This window comes from Myotis yumanensis, unplaced genomic scaffold, assembly GCF_028538775.1.
Source record: "Myotis yumanensis isolate MYYU_CA2020_CCGP unplaced genomic scaffold, mMyoYum1.0.hap1 SCAF_12, whole genome shotgun sequence".
Taxonomy (NCBI): domain Eukaryota; kingdom Metazoa; phylum Chordata; class Mammalia; order Chiroptera; family Vespertilionidae; genus Myotis; species Myotis yumanensis.
Genome location: NW_027223763.1, coordinates 9,979,727 through 9,995,229, shown reverse-complemented (window position 1 = coordinate 9,995,229; position 15,503 = coordinate 9,979,727). Strand labels below are relative to the sequence as shown.

Below are 15,503 nucleotides of genomic sequence, written 5' to 3'. Positions count from 1 at the left end.
GCGTGAGGCGAGCAAAAGACGAGGACAGAGGGCAGTTGGGATGGAACCCAAAGGGAAGAGAGAGGATGGAGGGACTCAGGTGAAAGGTGAGTGATGGAGCCTCAGAGCCAGGGGCTGGCCCCACGGGGACCCCCATGGCAACCGGGGCTGCAGGGGAAGAAAGGATTGGAAATTCTGCTTCTCTGTGTATCTCCAAAAACAAAATGGAGCTTTTTGATTTTGCATAGATGGGTGGGCAGGTGGGCAGCTGGCGGGTGGTAAAGGCATGTGTAATGGGGTGCGTCCTCAGAAAGACCCCTTCAGGGTGCACAGTCCTAAAGTCCGGAGCCATTGGTTTAGGGTGTGGAGGGGCTCGGAGGCTGTGGCCTCTCTCTACGTGACCTCAACGTGTCTCTCCCTCCGTGATCCCCTAGTGCCCCAGAGACATTAGCGCAGCCCTTCACTGCTTCTGTGCCCCGGGATGCAGCCTCCCACCCCCACACCAGGGGTCCGCAGGTCCCCAGAAGAGCCACTGAGCCGAGAACGCCCAGGAGTCGAGCCCAGAGGCACCCCTCCACCCGGGACAGCCCTCTCCGCCAGAGGGCACCCAGCTTCCTCCTGGAGCCGGAGGTGGCAGCCGAGATGGGTAAGTGGATGTACCTGGGTTGGCCAGGCCCTGGCGGTGGCCAGATTGTCTGGATTAAAGAAATCAAACCCACAAAAAACTTGCATTAGCCTTTAAGATACAAAATATCATACAGGCTCATTGTAGGAAAATTTGAAATTACAGGCAGGAAGGACACAAGGGAACAAAAGAAAAAAATACACTGCAAACTGTCCGTGCTGACATTTTGGGGTAAAACCTGCGGGCTGTTTTCTATGCCAGTGTGTGTGTGTGCACGTGTGTGTGTGTGTATGTGTGTGTGTTTGTGCACGCATGTGTGTGTGAGTGTGTGTGTGTGTGTGTGTGTGTGCTGATTTACATATACCTAAAATGGAAATAGGATCATATTATACATGAATGTTTGATAACCTTTTCCCCCCCATTAATCACTGTATCATGAACACTTTCCATGTCTATAAAATCTATCTCTAATTATTTTTTTACATTTAAAAATGCATGTGGGCTTTTTACTGAAATAAAACGTACAGGAAAGAACACAAATGGATGTGTTTTCTCAAAGTGAACACAGACCAAGAAACGAAGCATGATCAGAGCGTCGGCACCCCCTCCAGCCCCTTCTATCGCTCCTGCCCTCCCAAGGGAACCACTGCTCCGATGTCTAAAACCTCAGATTAGTTTTGCCTCCTCATTTAAATTTTTTTAAATGAAACTTTAACTTAAAGTTGTATCAATTAATCATAGAAGTCTTACCCTGAGATTCCACGTGCCCTTCGCCCAGGTTCCCCTAATGTCACAGCCGGATCCTGACACGGACTCCGTCTGATCCTTCCACACACAGGCCCGCTCTGTTGCCCCTTTACTAGTATAGACACACCCACGTCCCTCCTGCCTCCACACTCTCCGCAGCTCCTGGTAACCACTCATCTGTCCTCCTGTCTATAATTTTGTCATTTCCAGAATGTTATGTAAATGGAGTCGTATAATATATGTCCTTTGGGGTTGGCTTCTTCAGTCCGCATGACTCTCTGAAGGTTTCTCTAGACCAGTGGTTCTCAACCTTCCTAATGCCGCGACCCTTTAATACAGTTCCTCATGTTGTGGTGACCCCCCAACCATAAAATTATTTTCGTTGCTACTTCCTAACTGTAATGTTGCTACTGTTATGAATCGTCATGTAAATATCTGATATGCTATATGTTTTTTCTGATGGTCGAGACCCACAGGTTGAGAACCGCTAACTAGACTGTCCCACGTATTTGTGGTTTGTTCCTTACCTATTGAGACTCCCAGGGCTCACTGTTGTTAACCCTTGGGCCAGATTAGCGGTCTTAGCTCCTGGTCGCCTATCTGTTGGGAGGCTAAAGTAATGAATGTCCTCCCCCTAAACACGCTCGTAGGCAAAGGTGTGACTCATTTCAGAGAGAGGTGGAGGCTCCGAAGCCAATTCCAGAACAACAGTGAGATGCACGACAGAGTCTGGGGGACCCACGTGAGGAACAATGAGCTCTTTGTGTGTGTAGCGGGGGGCGGTGCTGGAGACTTGGATCTGATGCCGAAATAGTGGGCTGTGAGGGGCGTGCTAATTACAAGTAGCTTAGCAGGCCGAGCTTAGCGCTCCAAACGCCCAGCAGAAACCACGTCTTCTGGTTTTGAGGTTGGTGGGTCACTGACCTCATCAGGAACTTGATTTGTGACCTCAGCCGGCACTGTCTCTTCACCCCCCATTCTTGCACCCAGACAAGTTTGCACAGTGAGGGTCTTCTCCACTTAACTCCCTTTGGTCTCCGTCTGCCTCCCCAGCGGTCCCTGGCTCGCAGCTGGAGGGGCGAAAGCGGATTTCGGAGCAGCTCCGCCCCAGCACGGGAAGCAGCCCAGCCTCCACCCAGGGCCCTGCAGCGGCCGCTCTGCCCCACGGACCGGCAGACACCACCTCAACCCTCCTCACCAGGACAGGGCGAGAGTAAGTCAGGTGCTTGGGCACTGCACATTCAAGGTCGTCACAGAGACCAGAGAGTGATGCCGAGGGAGGCAGGGGCTTGCTCAGCCCTCACATGCAGCGCTGGCTCCCGCCTCCCAGGCTATTGCTGTGGGACCTCAATGACACGTCTCCACCAGTGGGAAATGACCTGGAGGGTCACCTTTCGGGTGCTGAAACCTCTCTTCCTGCCCCCCAACATGTCCCTCCCAAGATATGTCTGCACTAGCCAGGGATGTGTTTTCTGCAGTTTATGCATTCATTGTATGAACTGAGAAGAGACTTTTTCTTTCTTTTTTAAGAAAATATGTTCTTATTGATTTTTTTAGAGAGAGACAAAGGGAGAGGGAGAGGTAGAAACATGGATGCATCAACATCCATAGGCTGCCTTCTGCACGCCTCCTGCTGGGGATCGAGCCCACAGCCTTGGCACGTGCCCTGACCAGGAGTCAACTGGTGACCTCCTGGTGCGTGGGTTGATGCTCTACCACTGAGCCACCCTGGCCGGGCGAGACTGTTTTTCACTTCTCTTCTTTTTAATCCAAGCACAGTTTTTCTGCTAAGAAAGTAGTTCCTTGCTTGGTGGAGCAGAAATGGGGAAATAGGTTGGTCAGCTGTCTTACCTCTCCTCTGAGTTACTTTTGGCCCAGTGATCCATCTCAGGCCTTTGCTGGGACGGGGTGTCTGCCCCAGAATCCTGGGGTGCACCGGGGAGACAGTTGTGCAGTAACCACCCGAAACCTCTGCGGCTTGTGCAATCGTGGGGCCGTGTGTGCTGTTGTCTTTGTAAAGTCAGGTCCAGCTGCTGGCATTTGGCTTCCAGGCCTGAGTTTAGTGAGTGTACCCCTGAGGTCTCCCTGACATTTGCATGGGAATCAGAGGTGTAGGAATAGAATAGTGGACGAGACACTGTACTTGGCCTCATGAGGGTCCCCATCTTGTAAGATGGACAAAGAAACAGGTGGTCACCCCCCTAAGTGTGGTAAGTACAGTGATGGCAGAGGCTCGACGGGCTGTGGAAACACAGAGAAGGGGCATTTAGCTCAGTCAGAGGCTTCAGGGAGGGCTTCCTGGAAGAAGTGGTATCTCAGCCGAGATCAGAGGAAGAGTCATGAAAGACTATCCCAGCAGAGGGAACAGCATGTGCAAAGGACTCGAGGTGAGAGGGCACCATCATCTTTGAGGAGTCAAATGTTCATTCTAGCCAGACCCTTGAGTGAGAGGTGATGGGTGTTGAGCAGTAAAGGCAGAGAGGTCGATGGGGAGACGTGGGTGGGGGATCTTGGATGCCACGGTTAGAGGTTTGGATGGTGGCTCAGCTCAGAGGTGTTCCCTGAATATTCATGAATGCGTACAGACTCACGTGAGCACAGTGAGGGGGTCTGAAGCAGGGGAGTGGTGTGGTCAGGCTGACGTCTTAGAAAGAGTTCTCTGGCCGTTACATGTGTGAGAATGGAGGCCTGGAGACTGAGAGGGTGCCTCACCCAGAAGAGAGGTGATGGGTGGGGATGGGAGGGGTGGGAGACACATCTGATAAAGGGTGTTTAGGCATTGGGCCCACAGGACTTGGTAGTTGGGTATCGTTAGGGGGTGTTCAGGGAAAGAACAGGGTTAGAATGACTCCGATTTTTGGCTGGCCATACAGTTGGATGCTGATATGGAGATGGGGACCCCAGGAGGGGAAGAAGCTGGCAGGGAAAGATGAATTTAAGGGTCAGCTGAGTCACTAAAGAATTGTCAGGAAAATTGAGATCCTGATAGAAAGACGCCAGAGAGAGCAACACCCAGCTGGGTGTTCCAACTCCCAGGCCCTGGTTCAGCGGCCTTGGGCAGGGCCAGGCTGCCGGAGCTGCCTCGGTCCTGCCTGCCAGGGGTTAACTGGTGACAGAGTCCAGCTCTGCTGCAGCCGCCACCCTCACAGTTGGCCTTGGAAACCCCAACAAGCGTCTCCCTGGGCATTGCCAGGGAGACCAGCTGCCCTTGGTCACACTGCGGGGTCACAGCAGGAGCTGGAGAGAGGCCTCCCACTCTCTCCGCTCATCCACCTGAGAGTTGATGTTTGCTCGCGGTGGTGTCAGGAGACACCCATGGGTCCCGGGGCCGCCAGGCAAGTGCTAACCCTGAGGGGAGCCCCTATCCTGGAAGCTGGCCCCAAGCAATAGATGGAGAGCCCGCGTCAGCCTAGAGAATGGTCATACCGAACCAGACTCGGACGCTCCGTTGGGGTTGGAGTCGGGAGGGGGGTTGTGTGTGGCAGTGGGAGTGTTGGGTGGGATTGTCTGCCAGGGTGCCAGTGACACCCCGAGAGCGAGACTGGAGAGTCGGGGACTGGTCGGAGAGAAATGCAAACTTTCTCCCTAGATGCTAGGGGCTCGTTGAGACATCTTCCGATACGAGGTGCGCTGTGTTTGGGGTTCGCAGGGATTCCAGCAGCCCCTTCGCTCTGCTCCCTCTTGGAGCCCCGAGTCCCAGTCAGCAGCGTTCCCAGAGCTCCTGTGCAGTGTGAGGGTCTCGGGTTGTGAGACAGGGGGCCGGCTCCTGGCTGCCCATAGCCCACTGTCTGGCCGGGGAGGCAGGTAGACAAGCATCATCTGCCAGGAGCGGAGAGATGGGCTTGGACCACCTAGGAGGCATCTGGGGGAAGCCAGGAGGGAGGGGCCAGGCCTGAATGGATAGCGAGGATTTCTACAGACAGAGGTGGAAAGAGGGAGGGCAGCCGGGCCCAGGGCCGGTCAGAATTCAGATGTTAAAGGGAGACCTCAGCCCCTACTCTCTGTATTCTGCACCCTTGTCTCTGTCGAGAACTGGGAGGTGGTCAGAACAGCCACTCAGAGGCCCTGCATGTTAGGACCGGTGAACCTCAGAGGCATTTCTGCTCTGTTCACCGAATGTGCGGGACATGATCGCGGAGAGGTTCGAGACGCGCAGCAAGGCTCTGGGCAGGGAGATGCTTTGGTTGGAGCGTCGTCCCAATACACCAAGGTTGCTGGTTCGATCCCTGGTCAGGGCACGTACCAGGAATAGCCAATGAATGCACAATAAGTGGCGCAACAAATTGGAGTTTCTCTGTCCCTGCCTCTGCCTGTCTTCCTCTCTCTCTCTCTCTCTCTCTCTCTCTCTCTCTTTAAAATTAAAAAAAAAGATGGTGGCAGGAAAAGTGAACACACAGGGAAGTTCTAGAATCAGATGACAGCGGGGTTGGGCCCTGTGCCTCCTAGGAAAGACAAGGCTGCTCCATCGGGCAGCACTCAGGGTGGCTGAGCTCCCCTCGTCTGCATCTGTCCTTCGTTGCTGTCTCCACCCCACCCCAGCCAGGCCATCCGCGAGCTGCAAGAGGAGGTGTCCCGGCTCCGGCTCCGGCTGGAGGACAGCCTGCACCAGCTGCCCCAGGGCAGCCCCACACAGCCAGAGTCCACCTTCAACCACCCTGTCCGGGCTCGGGACCGGCCAGCTGACTCCCCAGCCGCCTGGGGCATCCACTATGGCAGGTGGGTGACCCCCAAACTCCCACCCCAGTGCTTCAGCGGCAGCCACAGAAGGTAGACATGGCTGACCTCTGGCTCTCCCCAGAGATGTGGACACGAGCACAGTCACACCCCTCTCTCACTCATGTACTCATTCGTTCACTCAATCATTTATTTACTCTTACTTTTTTTACTATGTAATATTTGATGCATAAAAATATAGTAAATATATGTGTTAATAATAAAGTGACACAATGAATATCCCTGAACTCACCACCTAACTAGTGAATATTTTCAGGACTCTCACCCACTGCCTCAGCAGACATCCATGACGATAACATGAAATCAGCTAACTTTGAATGCTTCTCTGGGAGGCTCTAGGCCAGTGGTTCTCAACCTGTGGGTCGCGACCCCTTTGGGTGTTGAACGACCCTTTCACAGGGGTCGCCTAAGACCATTCTGCATATCAGATATTTACATTACGATTCATAACAGTAGCAATATTACAGTTATGAAGTAGCAACGAAAATAATTTTATGGTTGGGGGTCACAACATGAGGAACTGTATTTAAAGGGCCAGAAGGTTGAGAACCACTGCTCTAGGCTGAGGATTTTATGGGCCTTGTCTCACTAATCCTTCTAACAACCCTCTGAAATAATTGCTCTGATTATTCCCATTTGACAGATGAGGAAACTGAGGGTCAGAGAGGCCCAGAGCCACTTTCTGTGATTCTAACTGCAGGGTCTTTAGTTTGGACCGCGCTCTCCTCCTCCCATTACGAATATTTCTCTGGGTTGGCCTTCTCACCGCATAAAACCTCATCCGGTGACACCAGCTCTTTCTCTCTCTCTCTCTTTTGCTAGTAAATCCACAGAGAGATTGTCCAGTGAGCCTGGAGGTGCAGAGTCACCTGTCCCCGCAGGAAGGCGGCGAGCCAGGTCCTCCTCGGTGCCGCGGGAGGTGCCCCGACTGTCCTTGAGTAAGTGACCACCTGCCAGGGCTGATTTCTGGCGGCCAGTCTGGGCCTGTTGTTCAGGGACCGTAGCAACAGGCTTAGACAAAACTTGGAGAAGGCTTTTGTGTATCTGTTTTAGACAATCTCGCTTCACCTTCCCTGCAAGACAGGTCCTAGTATGCATGGCCTGCAGATAAGAACACCCATGCCCTGAAGTGCAGGGGACTTGCCTGAACTCACACAGCTCTGGAATCAGTGGCCGGGGTCAGCCCCAGGTCACTCCTTCCTGGCCGTGTGACCTTGACCGGGTTGTTTACCTGTTCCGTGCAATTAAAGGGACAGCTAACGGTGCAGGAATGATAGCATCTGCCTCCTGGGGTTGCTGTGGGGGTGCAGGACACTGTATGGGCAGTGTCTAGACCAGTGCTGAGCACCAAGGCAGGGGTCCCAATGTGTCAGCTAAGGGTGGATCTGCATGAGCTGCATGAGCCCCACGGCCTGCGCCCTCTGATAACCCTCTTTCCACCCTAGGTTCCGAGTCTGAGCCAACCTCCCCCCGGCTGTCCTCTCCGAAGGGCAGGACCACCAAGAACAGCCCCCAGGCAGCTCGGGACAAAACGAGAGGAATGCGCAGCACCGGACGGGTCACCTTCCGGGGTCAATATACAGGTGGGCAGAAGGGAGGGCGGAGGGGTATGGCCCCCAGGATGGTCTCCTCTGCCATTTAGCCGTTCAAATATTACATGTCTATGAGTCCTGTGATACAGAAAACTTCAGGGAGCATCACCTCTGTGAATCTCAGTGCATTTGTCCATTCGTTCATTCAGCAGATAGTTTCTGCTGCCTCCCCTATGCCTGGGACCATGCTTGGTCCTGGGGAAGCCCTTTCCGCCGGGCCATGGTAAAGAGGTTTATGAGGCACCTGCTGTTTGCAGGACCTGAATCGTTTACTCCAGGCGGACCTTCAGGTCTGACTCCCCAGGGACCTCTCTCTTACATACCAGGCACCCGGCACCCGGCACCTAGTAAAGCTTGAGGTGACACATAGTAGGATTTCAAAGTGCTTAACATGAAAACAAATATGGATAGGGCGCCTGCCTTCATGAATCCAACTGCCCAGTGGAGAAGACACTAACAAGCAAGCATTTACAGCAACTATGTCGATTGTATGGTTAGTGAGTGAGTGATAGGCATGGCTCTCACCCTCGCCTCTCTGGGAGGGAGAGGGGTGAACCTCAGATCCACCTGCTGGGCGCTGAGGACAAGGCAGGAAACAAGGGACATGTGCCCTGCCCCAGTGGAGTAGACAGAGGCCAAGGAGGCAGAAGTGAGAGCAACAGTGAGTCCAGGGGACCCCAGTGTGACACCCCGCACAGCAGAGGCGAGGAGGAGGAGGAGTAATCAGGCAACATTCAGATCAGGGTCAGGATCTGAGAGTCTGACCAACGTTCCGATAACAGCGAGCCCTTTGTATCTGCCAGGCGCTGGGCAGCCTGCCTCCTGGACACGGCCCTATTCAGTCCTCCCAGCAAGCCATTCACAAGCTGTTATTACTCTAGGGTGGGTCTGGGATTAACTATACCTGCTCCCCGAGCTGCATGACCCCCATGCACAAGCCATTCGCATCCCAGCCAGCTACTCGGGTCTGGGGAGAGTGACAACGCTCTTTGTCACTGCTTGTCACATCTGCCTGGCTTGATCTCGGACCCTAACTGAGCCTGGGTTTCTTGATTGCTTCTGTATGTTGAGAACTAGGCAGGTGGTACCTAACTAGGATCTGAGATGAAATGAGCCTGAGAGAGCTCACCATAATCAGAAAGACCAATGTGTCTTTATGTACATGTTATGTATGTATGTACATATATATATATATATATATATATATATATATATACTAGAAGCCAGGTGCACGAAATTAGTGCACGGGGCCGGGGAGGCGGGGGGGATCCCTCAGCCCAGCCTGTGCCCTCTCATCCCCTAGGAGAACCTCAGGGGATGTCCAACTGACGGCTTAGTCCCGCTCCCCACTGGAGCGGGCCTAAGCCGTCAGTTGGACATCCTTAGCATAGCCACAGAAGCGGGAGAGGCTCCTGCCACAGCTGCTGCACTCACCAGCTGTAATCCTGGCTTCTGAATGAGCAGTGCTCCCCCTGTGGGAGCACACTGACCAACAGCGGGCATCTCCTGCATTGAGTGTCTGCCCCCTGGTGGTCAGTGCATGTCATAGTGAGCAGTTGAGTGGCCTTAGCATATCATTAGCATATTACACTTTGATTGGTTGAATGGGCGACTGGACACTTAGCATATTAGGCTTTTATTATATAGGATATGTATTTATGCACATATATCGTGTGTCCCCACACAATAGAGAGACAGAGAGGTCATTATACTAACCCCCTCAATCCTGCAACCATGTAGGGAGCTGACACAAACTGTTCTGTGTTTGCCCCCAGGCCAGGAGTACCATATTCTGCCCCCCAAGATTGTCCCAAGAGACAATAGCACAGTCTCCTGTCCCCATTGCCAGCCTGTGAGGACCCAGGACGCAGGTAAGGGATGGAAGCGGCCAGGGCCGGGAGGGGAGGGTAATGTCCAGCCAGATGTGGGCCTGCCCTGAGCTTGGAGGCAGGTCAAAGCTACAGACCTGGGAACCGGATTTTTCGGGGATTCTCAGGCCTCCCAGGGTGTCCTGCCCTCACACCTGTTGCTCCAGGTGCTGTGACCTCAAGCCACCCTCCTTGACCTTGACATGGAGAAACCATGGACATGAATTAAGCAGCTCCTGAAGAATCCTACTAGGAGGGTCCGACCAGCAGGGGGCTGGCAGCAGCGATTACATCTTATCTCCCCTCCCTGCTCCCTCCACTCCCATTCTTTCCCCCAAACCCAACAGGGAAGACCCGTGGGGAGAGCAGTGGCCTGAGAATATGGGCATTGGCTTCTAGTCCCAGCTCTCCCCACTGACTAGCGGTGTGACGTTAGGAAAGTTCCTAACTTCTCTGGGCTTTAGGTTCCAATTCCATAATGAAAGGGTTGGAGATGGACTCTGGGGTCTTTCAAGCAATGATGATGATAATGATTATGATAATGATGGAGCTGACATTTATTAATCGCCTATTTCATACAGGGCATCATGCTAAGGGTTTGACAAACATTAATCCTTGCAATTCTATGAAGTAGGTTTTGCCTGCTTTGTTATTGTGGCCATTTTATGAGTAGGGAAGCTCAGAGAGGTCAAGGAACTTGCTTAGGGGCATATAGCTTACAAGTGGTAGAGCCGGGATTTGAACCCAGATCCTTGTGACTCCAGAGCACTAGCACTTTACTATGTCCCTCTTCCTTTATTGGAGTTCCAATAGTCCTCTCCATTCGCTCGTTCATTCATTCCTTCATTCATTCACTAACCACCTTCCAGTGCTGTGCACCTAGCCCTGTCCCCAAGGACCTCTAGACCAGCGGTTCTCAACCTGTGGGTCGTGACCCATTTGGCGGTCGAACGACCCTTTCACAGTAGTCACCTAAGACCATCCTGCATATCAGATATTTACATTACGATTCATAACAGTAGCAACATTACAGTTATGAAGTAGCAATGAAAATAATTTTATGGTTGGGTCACAACATGAGGAACTGTATTTAAAGGGCCAGAAGGTTGAGAAACACTGCTCTAGACAATGACACAGTGGAGTGGTCAGAGCTGGGGTGGGGAGCACAGGGCGGCTGAGGAGCACGTAACTCAGCCTGGTGTGTGGGAGGGTTTCCAGAGGGAGCGATGGCTGAGCTGAGGCCTGAAGAACAAGTGGACTGGCCCTGGAACTGACCCAGAGGGGGCATCGAGGATCTACCTGGGAGAGAACAAGTCGGCCCACTCTCCTGCTAACTGGGCAGGTTGAGGCCTCTGTTGACCCTCTGGTGCCCGGGAGCATTGTGGGCCCCGATGGAGGAGGGGCCTGTCTCTGTGGAGGAAGGACCACAGGCCCTGGCTGCAGTCAGGAGAGCTGGGCTTGGGGTCAGACAGAGGACCGTCGCCTCCCAGCCTTGACACCCTGGCGAATTCTTCAGCCTCTCAGAGCCTCAGCATTCCCATCTGTAAAGGGGGGAGTGACAGCAGCAGCTAGCCCAGTGGCTGGTTGGATTTGATAAAATAATGCATGAAGGTCCTGAGCGGACGGCCCGGCTCATTCAATGTGGCCTCTCACTGTCGTGGTTGCCATCAGTATTGTGTCCTCTGCAAGGTTCCTGAGGGAAGCTCAGTGCTTTGGGGGGGGGGGGGCGGGGTCGGCTTAGGAGGCTCCAGGCCTGATGCCTCAGACAATCCCCCAACCCCACATCTCTTTCTGGTCTTCCAGGTGGTGCTGTCGCCAAGGACCCACTAGGACCATCTCCCACTGATGCCCCTCGATGTCCCCTGTGTGGTCAAGCTGGGTCCCCTGGGTCCCCCGCAGAGGGTGACGGCCCAGACACAGCCACGTCTGGTAGGGACAGATACTCAGGCTTTTCCCTCAGCTAAGCCAAGGGGGGCTTGGGGCCCATGTAGGTTCACAGGCGTGGGCTGCTCCCCCCCTTCGCCCCCCAACTGGAGTACAGTGGGCAGAGGGTTCGCCTCCCAAATCCGGGCACTCCCAGCACAGCCAGCCCAGTGTCCAGCTCTCACAGGGTAGGGCCTGGGCGGACCCTCTGTTCTCTGCTAGATCTTCCAGGTGGTCATACTGTCTCTCTGGTGTCCTTACCTGGCAGGGGCAGGAAAGTCCACAAGGAGGAACGCACCTTCCGCTTCCAGCCCCAAGCAGAGGAGCAAGCGGGTGGGGTCCCCGCCCGCGCCACCCCCGGGACTGTGGTATCTGGCTGCTGCACCTTCGGGACCAGCCCCTCCTGTGTTTGCCTACGTCTCCTCTCTTCCCGTGATGCCTTACCCGTCAGCCACTGTGTAAGAACCCCGTTCCCACCCTCCCAGCCTCTCTAATTGCTTAATAACTAGCATGGGGCCGTGTCAGGCAGCAGAGCACCTGGGTGTGTGTACCCCTTTGTCTTCTCCCGCGTGTATGATGTGCCCCGCTGGTGGGAGCAGAGGCGTAGAGAACCTTTGAGCCCCAGACACCCATGAGGCTCCGGCTACAGTGTCACTCTCAACTGAGTTCAGAAAAGTCCTTCAGGAACCTTCTGCTCCGGCAACTCTGAGAGGCCGTGCTGCGTGCTCAGGCCTCGGCACAGGTGGAGACGCCTGCCTGTGCTCCCACTCCTGGGCAGGAAAGGTTTCACCTGGACTTTGGTGGCCCCGGAGAAACTCTCCGACTGTCTGCTGTCACCTTGGGGTCTCTAGTTCTGCGGCCGTTCCATGTCCTTCCAGGCTCAGACCTGTGGGCAAAACCAACCAGCGTGCTGTCCCCAGGCGTGGATGGGCCAGCGGGGAGGAGAAGGGCCCTGGGCTCAGGGCCCGACAGCCCTGATCGGCATAGCCACGTCATTGTTTTGGGCAGGTCACTGTTCCTCTGTGACTTGGGCTGTGGTGAGGATGAAATTAACTAATAAATGTATGGACAGTCCGTACTGCAGAGAGCAGTAGTTCTCAACCTTCTGGCCCTTTAAATACAGTTCCTCATGTTGTGACCCAACCATAAAATTATTTTCGTTGCTGCTTCATAACTGTAATGTTGCTACTGTTATGAATCGTAATGTAAATATCTGATATGCAGGATGGTCTTAGGCGACCCCTGTGAAAGGGTCATTCGACCCCCAAAGGGGTCGCGACCCACAGCTTGAGAACCGCTGGCAGAGAGGGTGCCCAGGAACCATAGTGCTTCTAATGCTGCTGCAACTTGGTCTGATGGGGCCCTCAATGTTCTCCAGCTGCAAGACTGAGCATGCTCAGAGGCTGAGGCCTGTGCGCCCTCTAGAAAGCTGCATGCGCCCCTGGTGGTCCGCTGCCTTATAGCCCCTGCTTGCCAGCCAGGAGGGTTGGTTGGGTTTTGTTTTTGTGGTGTCTGCACCCAGGGAAGTTTTGGGTAACTCTCAAGCCAAGCTGGTCCTCAAATTCTCAGAAGGTAGGGGTGTGTGGGCACGGAGTAATTAACCCAGATGGGCCCTGAAGGACAAAATTGGATTCAAGAAGCTGGTTTATTGGTCACTGGGTTTAGGTGACATGTATCAGCATCTAGTGCAGTGCTTCTCACCCTTGGCTGCACATTAGAATCACCTGGGAATCTTTTTAAAATTCTGATTTCTGGGCCTCATCTTCCGGAAATTCTGTTTCTTTGTTATGGGATAGGGCCACAACATTAGTAACAAAGAAACAGAATTTCCCAAGGAGGAGGCCCAGAAATCAGGATTTTAAAAAGATTCCCAGGTGATTCTAATGTGCAGCCAAGGTTGAGAACCACTGAACTAGATGAAGTGGCACCTCACGTGGTTTTGATTTGCGTGTAACTGAAGGCTAATGACGCCGGGCATCTTTTCAGGTGCTTGTTGGCCATTTGTGTATCTTCTTTGCAGAGACGCCCATTCAGATCCCAGCAAAGCCCTTTGTACACTGCACAACAATGCAAGTGAGAAAGTGGAGGATCGGCAGGAAGACCAGAGTTCACAGGGTGCCCGCCAACAGCTCAGGCCAAGGCCTCCTGAACTCATTGCTGTTTCATTTAAGTGAAATGGTTCCTTAGCCCCCATATCTCACACACTTTACTCCACAGCACAGGGGCTGCCTCTGTTGTTCCCATTTTAGAGGTGAAGAAACTGAGACCTAGAGCGTAGGGGCCAGCGGACTAGCTGGGCTCAGAACAGGATTGGTTACAAACCCGGCGCTCCTTGCCTGCACCAGGTCTTCTCTGAGGCTAACGGCCCACTTCCCTCTTCTCCTCAGGTTCTATGCGCCTCCAGGAGGACCTACCTCAGCCCCCTCGACTCCCTCAGCCCGACCAGCTGCCGAGGGGCCCCCCGCAGCCTCCTCTCGGGCAGCTGGAGGGCACCGGCGCTCCATCCAGCTGGACCTGGAGGACCTGGAGGAGCTCAACAAGGCCCTGAGCCGAGCCGTCCGGGCGGCGGAGAGTGTTCGCGCCACCACCAAGCACATGAGCCGCTCCCTGTCGGCCGACCTGCGCCAGGCCCACAGCCTGCGGGGCTCCTGCCTCTTCTGATGGCACTGGGGGTTCAGAGACAGATGGTGGACAGGTGGGGGTGCAGCCTGCTGCCATCTTCTCTGAAGGCCCTGCGGACCCCTCATGAGGAGTTCTCCCTCCAGCACAGGCCCTGCTGCTCAGTCTCGGTGTTTGCAAAATGTGAGAGCTCTGCTCATCAAGAGAAGTCGCTTCCTAGGCACCAGCCCCTGAAGGAGGTGCCGGGACCAAGACCACCTATTGCCTAGACGCAGTTCCCTGGGAGTGTCCTGCACGTGTCCACCTCCATCTAATAATATGCATTTTATATATGGGGACACTTCTTAAATGGAGGAGTTTTCCTGGGCTTCCTCCTCCTCAGGAAGCCAGATAAGAATGGGTGGGGCCGGGGGCTCTGGCACAAGCCTGGCCATTGGCCTGTGATCTGCCGCTTGGCAGTTGGCATCTCTGGAAAGACGTGGCTGGTGGTGGGACCCTCTGGGACCATTGGAATATCTTGGGGTGCCAGCCCCCAGGATGACATGGGCCCAGTTCCTCGGTGATTGGAGCAGCCTTTCCCATGGGCCTGCTGTGATGGAGACACCCCAGGAAGCCATCCTCCATGGCCTCTCTCTGTACCTCATCTTGAGACCCCCGCTCTGTCCTGGGGATCCCTGTGGAATTGGGCCAGTGGCCAGCTACCTGCCAGGCCGTGTCATATCCTCCCACCCCGTAGCAGCGCGTACCTCAGCTTTTCTGGAATGTGTGTGCATCAGTGATATTTGTATATTGGGGGCATTGGAAAAGTCTATTTTCGTTATGAGACAAATGAAGAATGAATATTGATCATAAAAAAAAGAAAAGCCAGAAAACCCCAAAAACATTCCCAAAGTTTCTGGTGTTTGTGGTGTATGTCACTTGACCTGTGGTTTCTAAAGTCAGTTTGGTGGGGTGGAAGTTTGATGCAGCCATTCCCCCCTTCCCCACCCATGGACCTGTTGGGGGCACAATCCCACTCTTCCTGCCTCACTCTGGAGGCTTCTGTGTTTCCAACATTCCCCCTGTCTCTGTCTTGGCTCTGGCCCTGGTCCAGGAGCTCACCTCATCAGGCCCCACCCAGCTCACCTCCCACATGGCCAGGGTGATGTTTGCCCTAAGGTCCTACAAGCCTGGCACCGTGCCCTGTGCCTGAGTCCTCTCCACCCCTTACCCACCTGAACTCCCGCTTTGTTCCTCTCTCTTATGTTCCTCAAACGTGTCCTCTCAGACCCTTGGCTTGCAGCAGGATCAGCAGGTGTTATCAAGCTACTAATTTTTCTAGGCTGGTGGAGATGCTCCTTGCAGGAAACCTTCCCAGACTCCCCCTCCTGCAGAAGGAACCTTCTCGTGCTGGGCTCCCACACAACGTGCCATCAT

The 15,503-nt window shown here is 54.1% G+C and overlaps 1 protein-coding gene across 6 annotated transcripts in view; it reads left to right on the top strand.

Annotated features, from left to right (window-relative positions):
* The window catches only part of AKNA (AT-hook transcription factor), a 50,282-nt gene extending 35,301 nt beyond the window's left edge, over positions 1 to 14,981 (top strand). For 5 of the 6 annotated variants that reach the window (XM_070430769.1, XM_070430767.1, XM_070430764.1 and 2 more), the window contains 9 exons: positions 414 to 625; positions 2,405 to 2,564; positions 5,891 to 6,067; positions 6,908 to 7,023; positions 7,531 to 7,668; positions 9,453 to 9,548; positions 11,349 to 11,474; positions 11,737 to 11,926; positions 13,856 to 14,981. In XM_070430769.1, coding sequence (XP_070286870.1) covers positions 414 to 625; positions 2,405 to 2,564; positions 5,891 to 6,067; positions 6,908 to 7,023; positions 7,531 to 7,668; positions 9,453 to 9,548; positions 11,349 to 11,474; positions 11,737 to 11,926; positions 13,856 to 14,129 — 1,489 coding nt within the window. In that variant the 3' untranslated portion in view covers positions 14,130 to 14,981. The remainder of the gene's footprint in view (positions 1 to 413; positions 626 to 2,404; positions 2,565 to 5,890; positions 6,068 to 6,907; positions 7,024 to 7,530; positions 7,669 to 9,452; positions 9,549 to 11,348; positions 11,475 to 11,736; positions 11,927 to 13,855) is intronic. The other variant, XM_070430770.1, reaches the window with a different exon arrangement.
* The last annotated feature ends 522 nt before the right edge of the window (positions 14,982 to 15,503 follow it).